At 42.9% G+C, this 21,303-nt stretch overlaps 1 protein-coding gene across 1 annotated transcript; it reads right to left on the bottom strand.

The window, feature by feature from the left end:
• Nucleotides 1-367: 367 nt before the first annotated feature.
• Nucleotides 368-21,026, bottom strand: LOC106610043 (uncharacterized). The gene is made up of 6 exons (XM_045723163.2): nucleotides 20,560-21,026; nucleotides 20,035-20,165; nucleotides 16,481-16,669; nucleotides 7,302-7,460; nucleotides 2,206-2,317; nucleotides 368-1,971 (listed from the first exon to the last, which is right to left on the bottom strand). Exons 1-6 carry the CDS (start codon nucleotides 20,816-20,818, stop codon nucleotides 1,019-1,021), a joined length of 1,803 nt encoding a protein of 600 aa, XP_045579119.1. The 5' UTR covers nucleotides 20,819-21,026; the 3' UTR covers nucleotides 368-1,018.
• Between the last annotated feature and the right edge of the window lie 277 nt (nucleotides 21,027-21,303).

The following is a 21,303-nucleotide window of genomic DNA, read 5'->3' as shown; positions in this document are numbered from 1 at the left end:
ATCCTTTTTTCCATCGCCATCCGATTCCAGTTCCACATCCGCTTCCACCTTGTCGCCTAGCCACACACACTTCTGTTTACACTGAAGAGAAAGTATCTTATTGGTTGGCGTCATAGCTCACAGGGTGTGGTTAAATGAAAAAGTTATTTACGCTGTTCTTTGAAATACGGTACTGCTTATTACATTACACATCAAATCTCAGTATATTTCAAGCAGAGAGCAGACTTGTTTAGAAAGAACAGTGTGTTAGCAAGAATAGAGTAGAAAAGAATAATTACTTTATTCCATCTACATCACCTCAGTAAGGTCAATATTAAACTGTCCTTTATTCTAGCCTAGTCTCTCTAAAAACAGGTACACAAGCCTATTTTAAATGACAAGTTAACAAAGGTTTAATGAATTATGTGGTTAATTACCCTCTTACCCCAAGACACTTCACATTAGTATAATATGTCAGCTAAATAATAGTTTCCAGATATTCCCTGTGTACATCTCAAACCACACTGCTACGATTTCTCCCCATTGTGGACACTCCTATGTCTGATAATGTTACTCAGGAATGAGAAGCTCTTGTAACAGTTTGCACTTGAAGGGCCTCTCCTTGGTGTGAACGGTCTGGTGCTGCTTCGCATAGTTCACCTCAGCGAAGTGCTTCACACACGTGAGGCAGGCATACGGCTTGTCGATGTCCGTCTTAATGCTCGGCCTCCCATGTTGTGACCCAATGACATTAGAGGAGGTAGACAGGTGGTTAGTCTTTGAGCTCCCTCCTTGACCTCTAGTCATTGTTTGGGTGTTGTTGACATTGTGTGCTGTGTTATAGGCTAGGTACCTCTTGTGGTGAACGCCCATCATGACCCTGTCTGTATTGGTGGGGTAACTGAGGAAGGCTAGACCCAGATTCAGGCCCAGGCCTTGTATGAACCCAGTCACCAGGCATTAGACGGGACCCTGAAGGAGAAGACATACTTTATTTGTTTTTGGCTTTTTTTTAAAGTGACAAATTCTGTATCACTCACTATACACTATACGTTGTCCGTGTGCATTTTCTGCTGGTGTATCCTGAGGTAGCTCCTCTCCGAGAAACTCTTTCCCCAGTGCGTACAGGCCTTTCCCCTGTGTGGACCTTCAGGTGTATCTTCAGATGGTGCTGGTGGGAGAACCTCTTCTCACACTGGGGGCAGCTGTAAGGCTTCTCCCCTGTGTGGACCCTCTGGTGCCTCTTCAGGTTGGACAATTGGGAGAAACTGGTCCGGCAAAGATGACAGCCGAATGGTTTCTCCCCCGTGTGCATCCTCTGGTGGATCTCCACCTGTTTGGGGAAACTGAAGGCTTTCCCACAGAATGAACACGGGAAGCGCTTCTCTTTGCCACCAGATCTGCAGATAGAGTTACTACTCCTGTCATTTGTCAATGGGCTTGTGTAGCCATTTGGTGTTGAGGCACTGGCATTGTCTGAGTTCTGGTTTAACATTAGGAGAGTGTGAGGAGGATGAAGGCCAGGGAGTGTCTGTGTTGTCACAGGGTCCATGTTCCAGTTGATAGATCCTATAGAAGGCAGGCTGAAGGCAGCACCTGTTTGGGGGTTAACCTGAGGCGCCATCAGTCTCTCTGAATCACAACTATAGGAGCAGGACGGAGCATCGCTAGCCGAGTCTGTGTCTGTTCTCTCCTGCCGCATACGGACACCTCCCCGTCCCTGCAGACCAAATCTACGCCTCGCCCTGGTCTCAGCCAGTCTGTTGTCATGGCAACTAAGTTTGGTTGTTGTTTTGTGTTCGACAGTCTGTTTCTGGTTAACAGTGTTGTTCCCCACTCCAGAGTTGAGGATGCTGTCCCATCCACTGACCTCCACTGTGTCACCTCTGGTCCTGGCCTGCTCAGTGATGTTGTCCCCTGGGTCCTTGGCTGCACCAGTCTGGGAATCCAAGATGGCCGCCCAGTCTCCTCTGTTAGCCTCCAGCAAACCACCTGCAAGAAGAGGTTACAAAATAGACTTTACAAACATGGCAGAGAATTCTACATATGCAGTTTTTTTGGTCAATTACCTGGAGAAGTTCATACAATGTGTGTTTTTGTGTGTAAATATAAGTTGTATTGATTTAATTTCGTGAATAAAGAAAAATATAAAATAATAGCCAGGTGCATCACTATTCCCATTGAACATCTATTACTGTATGTAGGCTATATGTATTTCTCCCTTACCTTGCTCCCCCATCTTTAGTCCACTCAGCAGATCAATGCTCTCTGGTCCGTCTTCTATTGTTTCCTCTTTGACCAGCAGCAGATCAGGCTTCCCATCCTCCATGTCTACTGACTGTAAGAGATACAGAGTGAGAGGATGTTGGATCAAGAAATCTGATATGAGCACCCTGCTATGGAGCATCTTCTGATTGGGCAAAGAGGGATTGCTGTGAGTAGAATGCAAACATGTTAGTTGATGTGATACTTTGTAAGCGTGTTAGTCAAATCAACTATCTGACACTCTTTAATGGTTTGATACTTCAAAGGCATGATCCCACACTTAAGACAAAATTAATCAAGACCAGGGGCCGTATCCACAAAGCATCTCAGAGTAGAAAATTGGTCGTAAGTGCTGAGAATAGAGACATTTTACTCCTACTCTTAAGGGTAAAAATAAAAGCTATGCTTGAAGCCTCTTTAGTCATGAGTCCCACCTAGTTGACAGATATTTAGGAGACCTCATGAGCTTTCCTAACCAGTTGTTTCCTAACCAGAGTTATCAGCAGGTGTCTTGATAATAGAAAAGGGCAGCGAGTCAGTGGTTCCGGTGCCATAGACAGGACATTTCTTTAGAGTTGTTGAAATAATGTGTTGATATTTCTAGATGATCAATATATAAATAATCTAGACCTACATGCAACAGTATTCCCATGTAGGTCTGCGCTTTTGACAATGATTTCACAAGGTTTAATTCACATGATATGCCTAATTACTAACAACCACTAGGCTAATAAATAATCATATATTGAGTGTACAAAACATTATGAACACTTGCTCTTTCCATGACAGACTGACCAGGTGAAAGCTATGATCCCTTATTGATGTCACCTGCTAAATCCACTTCAATCAGTGTAGATGAAGGGGAGGAGACAGGTAAAAAAAAAAAATTTAAGCCTTGAGACAATTGAGACATGGATTGTGTATGTGTGCCATTCAGAGGGTGAATGGGCAAGACAAAAGATTTAAATGCCTTTGAATGGGTACAGTTTGATACACAGTTTCCTGTGTGTATCAAGTATGGTCCACCACCAAAAGGACATCCAGCCAACTTGACACAACTGATGGAAGCATTGGAGTCAACATGGGCCAGTATCCCTGTTCTGAAGGCAAAACTCAATATTAGGAAGCTGTTCTTAATGTTTTGGACACTCTGTGTATTTTTCATTCAATTATTTCATGAACCTACTTCCGTGTTATTTCAAGGGGAATAACAGATTGTTACAAAATGCCTAAATTGGGAATGCCTATAAATTGAGCAATTGAAAGCATCTAGGGGCTATGTTAACTTTTACTTGTGTTGGGTAAAGATTAGACCTTTCAAGGTTTTATGCAACATTGGCAAGTAACTTGATGCCTACTGTGCTAAAGCAATTTACAGTTAAATGGGAGTGTGTGGATATAATGGTAATATCAAAGTTCTGCTTTTAACAACCACTATACTGCGTGATTCAGTATAATATGCCTATCAGATTATTCAAAATGTCAAATGTTTAAAAAAAAAGGTTATGCATGCCAACATATTAGGCAAGAATTAAGAGAAGGCGAAGTGATCATGTCAGGCGAAAATGATAAATGTCTTTACCATCGCAACATTTGATGTGCAGTCACATTCACCGTGGTTGTATGAAGTATCCTATAGCTGGCGATGCCTTTTCACCGTTGGTTAATACCCATAATTTGCGACAATGTCTTTGAGCGTCATCACTATTTTCCCTTTGCAGTACCTCAAACTGTCATGATTACCAGCTGAGAAACTTTTATGAGTTTATTTTACTCCTGGCTCAGAGTTTGTCTGAGCAGTGTCTTAACATCATCCTAAAACATACTCTGAGCTGGGAGTTTTTTGTCTGAAAACAGGTTAACAGGATTCCTAAGACCCTTTGAGACGCTTTGTGGATAGGGGCCCAGTTTCAGAGTATAAGTGCTAATCGAGAATCAGGGCCCGTAGTTATCAAGCTCTCAGAATTACTCATAGGAAACGCGCTGAAAGTACGACTGTGACCTAATTTACGCACTGCTCAGAATAGGACCTAAAAGGGTCGTTATTAAGCGTCTCCCCCCAACTCTCACCGGTGAGTAGGAGTTAGTCGATCTCAGCACGTTTTTACGACACGAGAAAAGCCGTTAAGTGAATGTGTAATGGCGTTTTTTTTGGGGGGGGGTAGAAAAAGGGCACACTGAGTGGATTCCACATTTCCAAAAACAAGACTGATACATTTAAGCAACAATATCAAACCAATTACAGGGCTAGCAACATTGTTAGTTTTGTAGGCTATTAGATATATTGTTTTATTGTTACATTCAAATGTAATCATAAAATATAATCATTATTGAGTCGGGAAGCAAGTTCAGGGAGTCAGTGATTTGAATCAATTCACGAACAACGCACAGCCATAAAACTGAAACAGAAACAATGGCGCCTGGGGAAGGAACCAAAGGGAGTGACATACATAGGGAAGGTAATCAGGGAAGTGATGGAGTCCAGGTGAGTCTGACGACGCGCAACGATGGTGACAGGTGTGCGCCATAACGAGCAGCCTGGTGACCTCGAGGCCGGAGAGGGAGCACATGTGACAGTTGGCCAATTGTAACATTGGCTATTAGACCTATTTAGGTTAAATAATACTCCCAGGCACACCGGCGCATGAAATGTTGGCACTGTGGCGAGAAAAAGAGGCTAATCTAACTCACCCAATTAGTTTGATTAGAACATTATTAACAGCTGTCTCACATTACCCTCTTTACACAGAACTACCAATCCATTTGAAGTTTTCTAGCCTTTTTAAACACATGACATTATGCGACATAAGATCATGAAATTTAAAAATAAAACCAAACTGGCGGGATGAGGAAAGTATTTTACTTGCAGAACAAGTTGAGAAATACAAAAGCATTATCAAAAGCCATCTCTGAAACAATAAACAGGACACTTCATTTTTCCATAAGAACTCCTGATGAATGTGAACAACGCTGGTACACATTCCTATCAAAATGTAGGTTGGAGATTGCCAACTTCTGAAGGTTAACGGAAAAAACAGGTAGGCCTCAATTCAGTTGCTATGATATGCACACTGTAAAGTAGACTATTTTGTTGTCTAATGGGTATTCTCTGCATTCAGGAGGTGGCCCTCCACGTAAACAGTGCCATAGCTGAATGTGTTTAACTACCTGCAGGGCTCAAATGTGTCCATCTCCGGCATTGGAGAGGACTCAGACGTTGCGCTGTTGAGGGTCACTGAGCAGTACAATAAGTAGGATTTAAGCATACTGTTGCATTTCAAACACTTTTATTCACATATTTTGATTAACAAATAAAATGTTATTGGACAAGTAAGCTAAACTGAAAACAATTCTTATTGGAGCGCATCTCTAGTGCCATCGTCTGAGTGGACCTCCACTTCGCTGTTGCTGCAGGACATTCACCAACGGCTCCCCGGAAGTACAAGTTTTGCATTTGCAGGAGGAATATAACTCTTACACACCATATTATTTCTTAAGCTTTTTTATTGTATTTGTTCACCTATATCTAAATGTTAGCCCACTATGGCATATCTGTATGATGCGCTCCCATTCCAATAGCTTAATGTTATGTAGCTAGATATTTGGTTCTGCGAGACCATTCTCCTGGGCTGACAAAGCGCCAAAACGAAGTGTGGAGATTGCTATGCGAGCCTACCTAAAGTGAAGGTTGGTAAAGCGCTGGCGGAAAAGCATTCACTGTCCACCTATGGCACTGGGCCACGATTTTCCATCATCAGGAGGTAGAGGGATCAGCCGTAGTTCGGATGTCGTGCAATATGCCATAAGTCATTCTTATGCGGCAGACCATCCTTGCTTGGGCTGTGACGCACCTCTCCATAGAGAACATGAAATCGCCTCTTCCCCTGGCCGATTCCTCTTTCTACCATGCTCCTTGTGATATTGTAAACCCTTCAGATAAAACAATGTTTACATATGGATTCATATTTCAATTATGCTGAGATAGTCCACTTTAGCCCAGTAAATCAAATGTTTGGCCTATTGCCTCACCTGTTATAATTGAGCTGAGCGTGGGAAAGAGGTCATAGGAAAAGGGATTACCAGCCACCTTATCTGGGGGTACCCCTTGTCACCAAGCTGGTGACATCCAGGGGGAACAACATTGCGCTCAAACAGCATGTTGAGGCCACTCTCACTGAGCATTCTGGAGTCATGTGTAGACCCAGGCCAGTTGGCTACAACATCAAGAATCATATTGTCTGCATAAAAACAAAAACACTTAAGTAACGCTTTCGATTGATTTAATGTGTCCTCAACCGTATGGGGCAATGGTTTTGATGTGGGTACAATTAATGACGCCAACAACTCCCAGAAAACCAGCGATTTGGATGAAAGCTTGTTTTTGAATAATCTGGCGTTGAGTGGTGGGGAAAATCAATAAACGTTTGCATGATTTGAGGCGCTGTAAATGCCATCTGGGTTTGACGGATCTTGCTCTGTTGATAGTAGTCTGTGATGAACCCAAATCATCGCTGTTACACCGTTGCATTTTTCCTGTTGCCAAGAAGGGTAAAGCGGCAATTGCTTTCATCTCTGCCAAGAGAGCACATGATCATTCCGTAGATGGAGAAATAGCATCACGGACAAGGTCGGTCACAAAGTATACCATCCCTATCTAACCGGTATCTTTTTATTAAATTGTCATTACCATATGTTTGTAAAAAATAAATACAAAATCCTCCCTAAATGTGTGTGCTTGCCATCGTCTCAATGCAGCCATCTTCTGGCAACTCCTAACTGGTTAGGATACCTCTTGAGCTCTCTTAAATACACCTTGAGATAGGAATGTTGATAACCTGCTCTTACTCTTATGCGTAAAAGTAGGACCAAATTTGCATAACTGAGAATTTTCGGGCAGTTAGATAACTACGGGCCCTGGTCCCCACCTGTCTACATAGTGTTATTATTATGATCTAAAAGGCTAAACTGATCCTAGATCAGCACTCCTACTCTGAGAAGCTTTGTGTATACGGGCCCTGACCTAATACCATTCAGACAGTAGTTCACAGTGGGCTCACCTCAGTGAGACTGTGTGTGGTCCTGTGCTGCTCAGCTGGTTCCTCTGTGGATTCAGGAGGTGTAGTCTGGTTGTCCTCCATGACCATGGTCCCCTCAGGGTTCCCTAGACCCTCCTCACACCCCTCATCCTTCACCAGCAGCACCTCTGGACTCTCCTCCTGGAAGAGACAGGTGTTACAGATTACACTGACATACACTCCATCAGGTACGTACACACACACAGTCGCACAGACGTATAATAAACACACTTTCAGCATGTGGAGGCCATACATACAAACATTAGAAAAGTTTTAAGTTCAAGGTTAAGTTTAAGCATCAGCCAATTAAAATCATTGACATAGTGGCACGTGAGCAAAGGCTACATGTCAGCTGTTTCCATTACATAAGCTTGCAAATTTAGCCCTATGCTAACCTACTAACCTAATCAGGTGGTCGCTTAAACTTAACCTTTTCTAATTTTTGCAAGTATGGCCCGGAGTGTTTATCCATCCCCACTACGTTTGAGTCCTATACTGTAGTTACAGAATGACTTCATTGTTGTTAAACCCATCATGGTGGACATAAATATGATGATGTGGGTAAAAATAAGTCAGCTATGATAAGTCAAAATTCTTCATCAGTAGGTGTTTGTTAGTGTAATAGACTACAGGGTGTTTGTTAGCGTAATAGACTATAGGGTGTTTGTTAGCGTAATAGACTATAGGGTGTTTGTTAGTGTAATAGACTATAGGGTGTTTGTTAGCGTAATACGCTACAGGGTGTTTGTTAGCGTAATACGCTACAGGGTGTTTGTTAGCGTAATACGCTACAGGGTGTTTGTTAGCGTAATACGCTACAGGGTGTTTGTTAGCGTAATACGCTACAGGGTGTTTGTTAGCGTAATACGCTACAGGGTGTTTGTTAGCGTAATACGCTACAGGGTGTTTGTTAGCGTAATACGCTACAGGGTGTTTGTTAGCGTAATACGCTACAGCGTGTTTGTTAGCGTAATACGCTACAGCGTGTTTGTTAGCGTAATACGCTACAGGGTGTTTGTTAGCGTAATACGCTACAGGGTGTTTGTTAGCGTAATACGCTACAGGGTGTTTGTTAGCGTAATACGCTACAGGGTGTTTGTTAGCGTAATACGCTACAGGGTGTTTGTAAGCGTAATACGCTACAGGGTGTTTGTAAGCGTAATACGCTACAGGGTGTTTGTTAGTGTAATACACGACAGGGTGTTTGTAGGAGTAATACACTACAGGGTGTTTGTAGGCGTAATAGACTATAGGCTGTTTGTTAGTGTAATAGACTATATAGGGTGTTTGTTAGTGTAACAGACTATATAGGGTGTTTGTTAGTATAATAGACTGTATAGGGTGTTTGTTAGTGTAATAGACTACAGGGTGTTTGTTAGTGTAATACACTACAAGGTGTTTGTTAGCGTAATCGACTATTGGGTGTTTGTTAGCGTAATACGCTACAGGGTGTTTGTTAGCGTAATACGCTACAGGGTGTTTGTTAGCGTAATACGCTACAGGGTGTTTGTTAGCGTAATACGCTACAGGGTGTTTGTTAGCGTAATACGCTACAGGGTGTTTGTAGGCGTAATACGCTACAGGGTGTTTGTAGGCGTAATACACTACAGGGTGTTTGTAGGCGTAATACACTACAGGGTGTTTGTTAGTGTAATAGACTATAGGCTGTTTGTTAGTGTAACAGACTATATAGGGTGTTTGTTAGCGTAATAGACTGTATAGGGTGTTTGTTAGCGTAATAAACGACAGGGTGTTTGTTAGCGTAATAAACGACAGGGTGTTTGTTAGCGTAATAAACGACAGGGTGTTTGTTAGCGTAATACACTACAGGGTGTTTGTTAGCGTAATACACTACAGGGTGTTTGTTAGTGTAATACACTACAAGGTGTTTGTTAGCGTAATCGACTATAGGGTGTTTGTTAGCGTAATAGACTATAGGGTGTTTGTTAGCGTAATAGACTACAGGGTGTTTGTTAGCGTAATAGATTACAGGGTGTTTTTCCTGTTTCCGGTCACAACTTGCAGACTTGTTTACGCTGCTGTGCGTTTTTGTTGCCGATCTTACTTTGATACCTGACGGTTTTTTACTTTTTCATTACCGTATATTTTTACTTTTTCCCTCACTCAACTTTTTTCATTCAACTTTTTCACCCCGGAGGTTTTATCTGGACATGGTTCGTCAGGACTTCAAACAGCCGAAGCTAAGTAACATTAACATGATGCCTTCTAATTGCAGTCGTTGTACTTATAATATACAGGAGAACGATCGCCTTACGGCAAGGATAGCTGTGCTGCAAGCCCAGCTTCAGACGCGATCGTTAAGCAAGGGTAATTTCAGTGTAGGAAAGGATGAAACAGCGTCTGTGCCACCAGTAAGTACAGATAGTAATGTTAGTATAAACCCCCTCGCACGGTCCCCGCAGCCGGACATCTTTCTCATGGCTTCTGGAGGGAAACGCTGTAGGAATGCTCAACCGGTGTCGCTTATTCAGCCGACAGAAACTTTCAACCGGTTCTCCCCATTAAGCGAGTCGGAGTCGGAGGCCGAGACTTCTCTGGTCTCTACTCCTCCCGTTGTGGGGTCTGAGACGCCGACGGCTCCCACCATTAGCTCTGACAAATTGAAAACCCTAGTCATTGGCGACTCCATTACCCGCAGTATTAGACTTAAAACTAATCATCCAGCGATCATACACTGTTTACCAGGGGGCAGGGCTACCGACGTTAAGGCTAATCTAAAGACGGTGCTGGCTAAAGCTAAAACTGGCGAGTGTAGAGAGTATAGAGATATTGTTATCCACGTCGGCACCAACGATGTTAGGATGAAACAGTCAGAGGTCACCAAGCGCAACATAGCTTCAGCGTGTAAATCAGCTAGAAAGATGTGTCGGCATCGATGAATTGTCTCTGGCCCCCTCCCAGTTAGGGGGAGTGATGAGCTCTACAGCAGAGTCTCACAACTCAATCGCTGGTTGAAAACTGTTTTCTGCCCCTCCCAAAAGATAGAATTTGTAGATAATTGGCCCTCTTTCTGGGACTCACCCACAAACAGGACCAAGCCTGGCCTGTTGAGTGACGGACTCCATCCTAGCTGGAGGGGTGCTCTCATCTTATCTACGAACATAGACAGGGCTCTAACTCCTCTAGCTCCACTATGAAATAGGGTGCAGGCCAGGCAGCAGGCTGTTAGCCAGCCTGCCAGCTTAGTGGAGTCTGCCACTAGCACAGTCAGCGTAGTCAGCTCAGCTTTCCCCATTGAGACCGTGTCTGTGCCTCGATCTAGGTTGGGCAAAATTAAAAATGGCGGTGTTCGCTTTAGCAATCTCACTAGTATAAAGACCTCCTCCATTCCTGCCATTATTGAAAGAGATTGTGATACCTCACATCTCAAAATTGGGTTACTTAATGTTAGATCCCTCACTTCCAAGGCAGTTATAGTCAATGAACTAATCACTGATAATAATCTTGATGTGATTGGCCTGACTGAAACATGGCTTAAGCCTGATGAATTTACTGTGTTAAATGAGGCCTCACCCCCTGGTTACATTAGTGACCATACCCCCCGTGCATCCGGCAAAGGCGGAGGTGTTGCTAACATTTACGATAGCAAATTTCAATTTACAAAAAAAAAAAAAACAATGACGTTTTCGTCTTTTGAGCTTCTAGTCATGAAATCTATGCAGCCTACTCACTCACTTTTTATAGTTACTGTTTATAGGCCTCCTGGGCCATATGCAGTGTTCCTCACTGAGTTCCTATCGGATCTTGTAGTCATAGCAGATAATATTCTCATTTTTGGTGACTTTAACATTCACATGGAAAAGTCCACAGACCCACTCCAAAAGGCTTTCGGAGCCATCATCGACTCAGTGGGTTTTGTCCAACATGTCTCTGGACCTACTCACTGCCACAGTCATACTCTGGACCTAGTTTTGTCCCATGGAATAAATGTTGTGGATCTAAATGTTTTTCCTCATAATCCTGGACTATCGGACCACCATTGTATTACGTTTGCAATTGCAACAAATAATCTGCTCAGACCCCAACCAAGGAGCATTAAAAGTCGTGCTATAAATTCTCAGACAACCCAAAGATTCCTTGATGCCCTTCCAGACTGCCTCTGCCTACCCAAGGACGTCAGAGGACAAAAATCAGTTAACCACCTAACCGAGGAACTCAATTTAACCTTGCGCAATACCCTAGATAAGAAACTAGCTCCCTGGTATACAGAAAATACACGAGCTCTGAAGCAAGCTTCCAGAAAATTGGAACGGAAATGGCGCCACACCAAACTGGAAGTCTTCCGACTAGCTTGGAAAGACAGTACCGTGCAGTATCGAAGAGCCCTTACTGCTGCTCGATCATCCTATTTTTCCAACTTAATTGATGAAAATAAGAACAATCCGAAATTTCTTTTTGATACTGTCGCAAAGCTAACTAAAAAGCAGCCTTCGCAAATGGAGGATGGCTTTCACTTCAGCAGTAATACATTTATGAACTTCTTTGAGGAAAAGATCATGATCATTAGAAAGCAAATTACAGACTCCTCTTTAAATCTGGGTATTCCTCCAAAGCTCCATTGTCCTGAGTCTGCACAACTCTGCCAGGACCTAGGATCAAGGGAGATACTAAAGTGTTTTAGTACTATATCTCTTGACGCAATGATGAAAATAATCATGGCCTCCAAACCCTCAAGCTGCATACTGGACCCTATTCCAACTAAACTACTGAAAGAGCTGCTTCCTGTGCTTGGCCCTCCTATGTTGAACATAATAAACGGCTCTCTATCCACCGGATGTGTACCAAGCTCACTAAAAGTGGCAGTAATAAAGCCTCTCTTGAAAAAGCCGAATCTTGATCCAGAAATTATAAAAAACTATCGGCCTATATCGAATCTTCCATTCCTCTCAAAAAAAATTGAAAAAGCTGTTGCACAGCAACTCACTGCCTTCCTGAAGACAAACAATGTATACGAAACGCTTCAGTCTGGTTTTAGACCCCATCATAGCACTGAGACTGCACTTGTGAAGGTGGTAAATGACCTTTTAATGACGTCAGACCGAGGCTCTGCATCTGTCCTCGTGCTCCTAGATCTTAGTGCCGCTTTTGATACCATCGATCACCACATTCTTTTGGAGAGATTGGAAACCCAAATTGGTCTACATGGACAAGTTCTGGCCTGGTTTAGATCTTATCTGTCGGAAAGATATCAGTTTGTCTCTGTGAATGGTTTGTCCTCTGACAAATCAATTGTAAATTTCGGTGTTCCTCAAGGTTCCGTTTTAGGACCACTATTGTTTTCACTATATATTTTACCTCTTGGGGATGTCATTCGAAAACATAATGTTAAATTTCACTGCTATGCGGACGACACACAGCTGTACATTTCAATGAAACATGGTGAAGCCCCAAAATTGCCCTCGCTAGAAGCCTGTGTTTCAGACATAAAGAAGTGGATGGCTGCAAACTTTCTACTTTTAAACTCGGACAAAACAGAGATGCTTGTTCTAGGTCCCAAGAAACAAAGAGATCTTCTGTTGAATCTGACAATTAATCTGGATGGTTGTACAGTCGTCTCAAATAAAACTGTGAAGGACCTCGGCGTTACTCTGGACCCTGATCTCTCTTTTGAAGAACATATCAAGACTGTTTCAAGGACAGCTTTTTTCCATCTACGTAACATTGCAAAAATCAGAAATTTTCTGTCCAAAAATGACGCAGAAAAATTAATCCATGCTTTTGTTACTTCTAGGCTGGACTACTGCAATGCTCAACTTTCCGGCTACCCGGATAAAGCACTAAATAAACTTCAGTTAGTGCTAAATACGGCTGCTAGAATCCTGACTAGAACCAAAAAATTTGATCATATTACTCCAGTGCTAGCCTCCCTACACTGGCTTCCTGTTAAGGCAAGGGCTGATTTCAAGGTTTTACTGCTAACCTACAAAGCATTACATGGGCTTGCTCCTACCTATCTTTCCGGTTTGGTCCTGCCGTACATACCTACACGTACGCTACGGTCACAAGACGCAGGCCTCCTAATTGTCCCTAGAATTTCTAAGCAAACGGCTGGAGGTAGGGCTTTCTCCTATAGAGCTCCATTTTTATGGAATGGTCTGCCTACCAATGTGAGAGACGCAGACTCAGTCTCAACCTTTAAGTCTTTACTGAAGACTTATCTCTTCAGTAGGTCCTATGATTAAGTATAGTCTGGCCCAGGAGTGTGAAGGTGAACGGAAAGGCTGGAGCAACGAACCGCCCTTGCTGTCTCTGCCTTGCCGGTTCCCCTCTTTCCACTGGGATTCTCTGCCTCTAACCCTTTTACAGGGGCTGAGTCACTGGCCTACTGGTGTTCTTCCATGCCGTCCATGGGAGGGGTGCGTCACTTGAGTGGGTTGAGTCACTGACGTGGTCTTCCTGTCTGGGTTGGCGCCCCCCCCTTGGGTTGTGCCATGGCGGAGATCGTTGTGGGCTATACTCGGCCTTGTCTTAGGACGGTAAGTTGGTGGTTGGAGACATCCCTCTAGTGGTGTGGGGGCTGTGCTTTGGCAAAGTGGGTGGGGTTATATCCTGCCTGTTTGGCCCTGTCCGGGGGTATCATCGGATGGGGCCACAGTGTCTTCTGATCCCTCCTGTCTCAGCCTCCAGTATTTATGCTGCAGTAGTTTATGTGTCGGGGGGCTAGGGTCAGTCTGTTACATCTGGAGTATTTCTCTTGTCTTATCCGGTGTCCTGTGTGAATTTAAATATGCTCTCTCTAATTCTCTCTTTCTCTCTTTCTCTCGGAGGACCTGAGCCCTAGGACCATGCCTCAGGACTACCTGGTATGATGACTCCTTGCTGTCCCCAGTCCACCTGGCCGTGCTGCTGCTCCAGTTTCAACTGTTCTGCCTGCGGCTATGGAACCCTGACCTGTTCACCGGACGTGCTTGTTGCACCCTCGACAACTACTATGATTATTATTATTTGACCATGCTGGTCATTTATGAACATTTTAACATTTTAACATTTTGACCATGTTCTGTTATAATATCCACCCTGCACAGCCAGAAGAGGACTGGCCACCCCTCATAGCCTGGTTCCTCTCTAGGTTTCTTCCTAGGTTTTTGGCCTTTCTAGGGAGTTTTTCCTAGGGAGTTTTTCCTAGCCACCGTGCTTCTTTCACATGCTTTGCTTGCTGTTTGGGGTTTTAGGCTGGGTTTCTGTACAGCACTTTGAGAATATCAGCTGATGTACGAAGGGCTATATAAAAATAAATTTGATTGGATTTTGATTTGTTTTTTAGCGTAATACACTACAGGGTGTTTGTTAGCGTAATCGACTATATAGGGTGTTTGTTAGCGTAATAGACTATAGGGTGTTTGTTAGTGTAATAGACTATAGGGCAGGGCTGCCCAACCCTCTTCCTGGAGAACTACTGTCCTGTAGGTTTTCATTCCAACCCTAATTTAACATATCTGATTCAGCTAGTTAAGGTCTTGTTGAGCAACTAATAAGTAGAATCAGGTGTGTTAAATTAGGGTTGGACTGAAAACCCTCAAGACGGTAGATCTCCAGGAAGAGGGTTGGGCAGCCCTGTGTTGGGGTGTTTGTTAGTGTAATAGACGACAGGGTGTTTGTTAATATAATAGACTATTGGTATGTGTAGGTATAGTTAGGTATAAATTGGTTATAAAGCGCTGTCAGGTGTATGCAGAATCAGGTGAGATGTAAACTAAAGAGAGTCTCAATGAAAGTCAGAATGAAAAGTCCCATTTTGTGTTTACTAAATATAAACAAGTTTTAAATACACCATATGAAAACCACACATACACGTCTCAACAAAAAATCTGCATGAAGTTGATAAACTGCCTACATTTTCTAATTAAAAGCGTCGGGGGAAAAAACTAAGTTGTTGAATGGAAGTAATGAAATAGGCATTTGTGAACATCATATAACCTACACAGTACAAACACAATATATAACAGACCTTTTAGGCTTATATATATATGCCTTATGTATCACACAATGTCTGGATGCACTATTCTACCCAGGAATATTCAACACTGAAATCTGTTACTCTCGGTATTCCAAATTCATCTGTGGATATTTTCTGCTGACAACACTGACAATTCATCTTTGTCTTTAATGCAGGGCTTGATCTAAACTTAATAAGCTATGAATAGGAATGTTTTTTATTTAGTGGAATGGTTTTTCTGTTGGTGTATCCGGAGGTAGCTCCTCTCTGAGAAACTCTTCCCGCAGTGTGTACAGGCGAACGGCCTTTCTCCCGTGTGGACCTTCAGGTGCCTCTTCAGGCTGCTAGCCTGGGTGAAGCGGATATGACACTGGGGGCAGCTGTAGGGTTTCTCCCCTGTGTGGACCCTGTGGTGCCTTTTCAGGTCACCAGCCTGTGTGAAGCGCATGTGACACTGGGTACAGCTGAAGGGTTTCACCCTTGTGTGGCTCCTCTGGTGGATCTCCACTGTCTGGGGGCAGCTGAAGCTTTTGTTACAGAACATGCAGAGGAACTGTTTCTCTTTACTATTGCTTGATATAGCCCTGTCGTTTGAGTTCAATACCTGATCAAAAAGGACGCGGCCGTGTGAATTGGAAGGCCCCATCGATGTGGACACTGGGTCGGGATCCCTGAGCGAGTGGGTCACGACATTTGGATTTGTCTCTAAGCTTTCCCTGTAATCTAAGAAACCTCTGCCCTGTGAGTGTCCGTCTCCTAGGTGACTATCTGCATTCCATGTGGGAGGAACGTCACCTTCCACTTTCACAGTCACTTCATCTATGACCAAACCCTCCCCTTTCTTATCTAGGCACCCTTCAGAGTATACACTACCACTGTACTGGTTCCAGTCCCCTCTAGACTGATCAGTCTGTGTCTCTAAACCCAAGGATATGTTGCCAGGGTCCATCTCTGTAGTGTAATAACAAGACGGATCATTGCCAGTCTCTAACCCGTCACCTGAGTCCGGATGGGAATGAACCGTCCGCAGGCTTCGGTTACCGTAAAGTAAATACTCTGAGCCGGAAGCAGGAGGACATCCCAGTGGCCCCAGTCTCTCTGCGTCTGATCTGTGGTCAGATCCTGTGTGTAAATGCCTTTGTGTTACATTTAAAGTCTCGATGTCTGTCTCTGACTTGAGGACGGCGTTCGGCGTTCCACTGACCTCCGTGATGCTGCATCGGGTCCTAGGCTGGGGGGCGGTGGCAAGGTCCTCCGTGGCTACAGGGTGTGCCACTACAGCCGCTGCTCCAGTCTGGATGTCTCTGCTGTGTTGTGAGTCCTCCTCTCCTTCAGTCCTCTCCTGCTTGACCAGAGATGATCCTCCAGGACCTGCAGCCTCTGCATCTGCAGACTGACAAGAAGAGAGGCGGTTATTATTCATGAGTAGAATTGGAAGGGATGTAACTATTTAACCAAAACGCATCGGTCCCAATTGAAATGTTTCAGATACAACTGCATTGGTCCGCGTATCCCAAACCGATCCAAATGTAGCACGCTTCGGTCAGAAAGTTCATTCAAACATTACGAAGCGCTGATTCACTAATATGTTACTTTATTTATACCTTACCATACCTCATCTTTTGTCACAACTAATGCGTCCTCTATTCAGTGTCAAACTAAGAAGGTACCTGTGTCGACAGTCATTGGTCTATAAGTCAGCTTGCATGCCGAACAACCCCAGGAAAAATCAGTAGCCTAGTTAAGCTGCTGAACGGGGGCTTACAATAGATTTGAGTTTTCGATTGTTCAGGTTCACCATCAGCAATACGTTTTGGTAGGTTTGCTTCAAACAATATGGTAATTTTTAGATATACAGGGTAAAGTTCATAATTTCACAACGAGGACAGCAATCTGGCGCACTGCATGGCCAAAACGGGAGGAGAAAAGAAGCTCACTAACAACTTCCAAACGGTCAAAACCATTTGCTTTTGAGATGGGGGTGAAATCCAAAGTTGTGCTTCTATTCATTGGCGATGTCATAGATAATTTTTTAACAATATTGATACATTACGAGCTGCAAACATGACAAATTAATTAGTGGGTGATTGTGATTTCAGAACAAAACAACATAGGCTACATTGACCCCCCTAATCGGATAGTGGTACATACCTAGACTCCCATTTGGCTCAGATCATGTGCCTAGTACATACATAATAGACATACAGTTCAAATGGGAAGTTAGGTTGGAGTCATTAAAACTCGCTTTTCAACCAGTGCACAAATTTCTTGTTAACAAACTATAGTTTTGGCCAGTCGGTTAGGACATCTATTTTGTGTATGACAACTCATTTTTCCAACAATTGTTTACAGACAGATTAATTCACTGTATCACAATTCCAGTGGGTCGGAAGTTTACATACACTAAGTTGACTGTGCCTTTAAACAGCTTGGAAAATTCCAGAAAATGATGTCATGGCTTTAGAAGTTTCTGATAGGCTAATTGACATCATTTGAGTGAATTGGAGGTGTACCTGTGGATGTATTTCAAGGCCTACCATCAAACTCAGTGCCTCTTTGCTCGATATCATGGGAAAATCAAAAGAAATCAGCCAATACCTCAAAAAAAAATTGGAGACCTCCACAAGTCTGGTTCATCCTTGGGAGCAATTTCCAAATGCCTGAAGGTACCACGTTCATCTGTACAAACAATAATACGCAAGTATAAACACCATGGGACAACGCAGCCGTCATACCGCTCAGGAAGGAGACGCTTTCCGTCTCCTAGAGATAAATGTACTTTGGTGCGAAAAGTGCAAATCAATCCCAGAACAACAGCAAAGGACCTTGTGAAGATGCTGGAGGAAACAGGTACAAAAGTATCTATATCCACAGTAAAACGAATCCAATAGACATAACCTGAAAGGCCGCTCAGCAAGGAAGAAGCCACTGCTCCAAAACCGCCATAAAAAAGCCAGACTACGGTTTGCAACTGCACATGGGGACAAAGATCGTACTTTTTTGGAGAAATGTCCTCTAGTCTGCTGAAACAAAAATAGAACTGTTTGGCCATAATGACCATTGTTATGTTTGGAGGAAAAAGGGGGAGGATTGCAAGCCAAAGAACACCATCCCAACTGTGAAGAACAGGTGTGGCAGCATCATGATGTGGGGGTGCTTTGCTGCAGGAGGGACTAGTGCACTTCACAAAATAGATGGCATCATGACGTAAGAAAATGATGTGGATATATTGAAGTAACATCTCAAGACATCAGTCAGGAAGTTAAAGCTTGGTCGCAATTGGGTCTTCCAAATGGACAATGACCCCAAGCATACTTCCAAAGGTGTGGCAAAGGCTTAAGGACAACAAACTCAAGGTATTGGAGTGGCCATCATAAAGCCCTGACCTCAATCCCATAGAAAATGTGTGGGCAGAACTGAAAAAGCCTGATTCAGTTACACCAGCTCTGTCAGGAAGAATGGGCCAAAATTCAGTGAACTTATTGTGGGAAGCTTGTGGAAGGCTACCGAAATGTTTGATCCAAGTAAAAAAATTTAAAGCCAATGCTACCAAATACAAATTGAGTGTATGTAAACTTCTGACCCACTGGGAATGTGATGAAATAAATAAAAACTGAAATAAATCACTCTACTATTTCACATTCTTAAAATAAAGTGGTGATCCTAACTGACCTAAGACAGGGGATTTTTACTAGGATTAAATGTCAGGAGTTCAAATGTATTTGGCTAAGTTGTATGTAAACTTCCGACTTCAACTGTAAAATCCACAGAAAAAGATGACTGAACAAGGAGAGATTACTAGAAACCAACTCGGTTTCCCCTTGTATCTGTGGATTAATTGTTAGAGTAGAGAACACATTGTTTTCTGTGACTCAAAATGGGTCGATATTCTACAAAGATCCAGCCCAATTTTTATTTATTTATATATATCCCAGGACAAATTAGCTAGCAACAGCAAGCTAGCTAGCTAAATGTCCATGAATGTTTCATATGTGTTGTGGTGGAAATTCAACACCAAGGACACCTGAAGTCAATCTTAAAATGAATAACTCTTTTATCAGCAAGCTGAAGAGGTTACAACAAACCCGTACAGGTCTATCAGAAGCTCTGTTGGAGCGGTCCCAGCAGTTGTCTGATATACGGCTATACACAGACAAGTTATATTTGCATGATTTAACATAATTAATTCATCACTACCGGTGGCTCGCACATTTGACTGACCAATACCTCACGAGGCTTTCTCTCTCTCCAAGTTGAGATCTTGAAACTGAGATACCTTGGTTGTTCCCATAGCAATATTCTGGGCATATTGCCAAGTTGAGGAACAGTTATATTGAGGATTCCTCCATACACGATCAGTCAGTCATCTGCAAGAACCTTTCCAATTAGTTATTAGAAAGTAGCATTGATTTGATACATAAACATAACATTTCCCTCACAGTGTAACAACCTGTCCCCAAATGAATATAGTTGGTTCAGAGTTCACTTTGATATGTCAACCTGCATGTCCAGATCGTGTCTGGTGTGGATAGACAAAATCAACATGCGCGCGATGGCGCACACGTGTGGCCGGTATAGTCAGCATGTAAGAATTGGGTAACAATGTCATAGGGAAGTCTCACAAACTGCCCATTGGCAGATAAATAAGGATGTACATGTAAGCAAGTAAAAAGCTGAGGGGAGCCTTTCTGAAATAAACGGGACACATTTGATTTACAAAGTAACTCATTGTTTTTAATGCAACACTATTACACTAACCTCTATCACGATAACATGCTGGGTTGAGGTTCCACTCCCCTCATCAACCGTGATTGGTTGGTCATCTCTCCATGTATTGTGTCCCGCTGACTTCACAAAGCTCCTGTGGCCTCCAGTGAGATGTCCTTCACCTGAGAGAGTGATTGGGGGGAAAAGAGGTGGTTAGGTTAACTACTGTCAATGCTCAACAGTATATTGTACACTATTGATACTGTCTAGAATTGGCAAGGATGTAAGGTAACATTTCTCATAACTTCTTGATGTACTATTTATTGATTGATGTGTTATGTTCCATGCATCACATTGTTTTCAATTAGTAAATAACAGGAAATGTAGTAAATCAAGAATCTGGTTTGGTTATGATACTGTGTCTTTGCGCAAGAGATCTAGTTAAGTAATCTGGGGAATTATTACATATCCAACACCCAATTCTGGTTAACCATATATTATGTGGTTAACAAATCTAAAGTCACACATGCGCAGAGCGGAACGGGGCGACAGGCCTCAGCATTCTGCAAAATGTACCTCTTGCCATTCCTCTGTATCGGTCGAGGATCTTGACACTTCTGGGACGACTGATAAGGACGCGCTCGCGTGACACCTTCAGTTCCAGTAGCTGTAGTTTCCTCCGTAATGCCCTGTTTTCTTTCTGGCTTTGAGTTATTTCCAAACGAAACACTGCATAGTCGTCGTCTACTACTTTACATATCTCTGCCACGGCTGCATTCGCTAGCACCTCCATAATGGAGGCTATTTGAGTGTGAAAAACCATACAGTTAGCCATTGTTAGCTACGCAGCTAGGTAGCTAGCGTTACCTAGATAACATCTATCAAGCAAGTCCCGTCTCAAACGCGAATTACTCACTACATGGGGTATGTTTATTATGTTATACTGATAAATGATTCATATTTTGAGTTCCAGGGTGTTCATAAACGTCTAAAGTAAAACTCTAACGGTGAAATCGTTATTGGTCACTGTTTACATCAGCGCCTTGTCACGACACAAAAAAAGTACTTCCGGGTCACGGATTTTCGATATTTTTCCAAATAAAAGTTTCCCATGTAATAGTAGAAAAGTATCAATAACCTGTACTTGTTGATATGTGAAACGTAATTGTCTAAACATTAACCATGATTCATATTTGTTAATATTTAAGTGATATTTTCATTACATTGGGGTTTTAAACATGTTCCAAGGTCAAGTAAATCCCCCCAATGCAATACACTATACATTATTACATATTGGCTTTTAGAGAGAACTATTCTAGG

The sequence above is a fragment of the Salmo salar genome, chromosome 08 (assembly GCF_965601325.2).
Source record: "Salmo salar chromosome 08, fSalSal1, whole genome shotgun sequence".
NCBI classification, from domain to species: domain Eukaryota; kingdom Metazoa; phylum Chordata; class Actinopteri; order Salmoniformes; family Salmonidae; genus Salmo; species Salmo salar.
The sequence above is the reverse complement of the archived record's forward strand: the minus strand, read 5'-3'. Positions and strand labels throughout refer to the sequence as shown.

What these genes read in the sequence shown, in the direction of transcription:
- LOC106610043 (XM_045723163.2), bottom strand. Translation starts at nt 20,818, where the DNA reads ATGGCTAACTGTATGGTTTTTCACACTCAAATAGCCTCCATTATGGAG. An exon ending in CCCGATGCAGCATCACGGAG is followed by an intron (nt 7,461 to 16,480) that starts GTCAGTGGAACG and finishes TGTCTCTTCCAG; the next exon opens with GAGGAGAGTCCAGAGGTGCT. An exon ending in CCACACACAGTCTCACTGAG is followed by an intron (nt 2,318 to 7,301) that starts GTGAGCCCACTG and finishes TATCTCTTACAG; the next exon opens with TCAGTAGACATGGAGGATGG.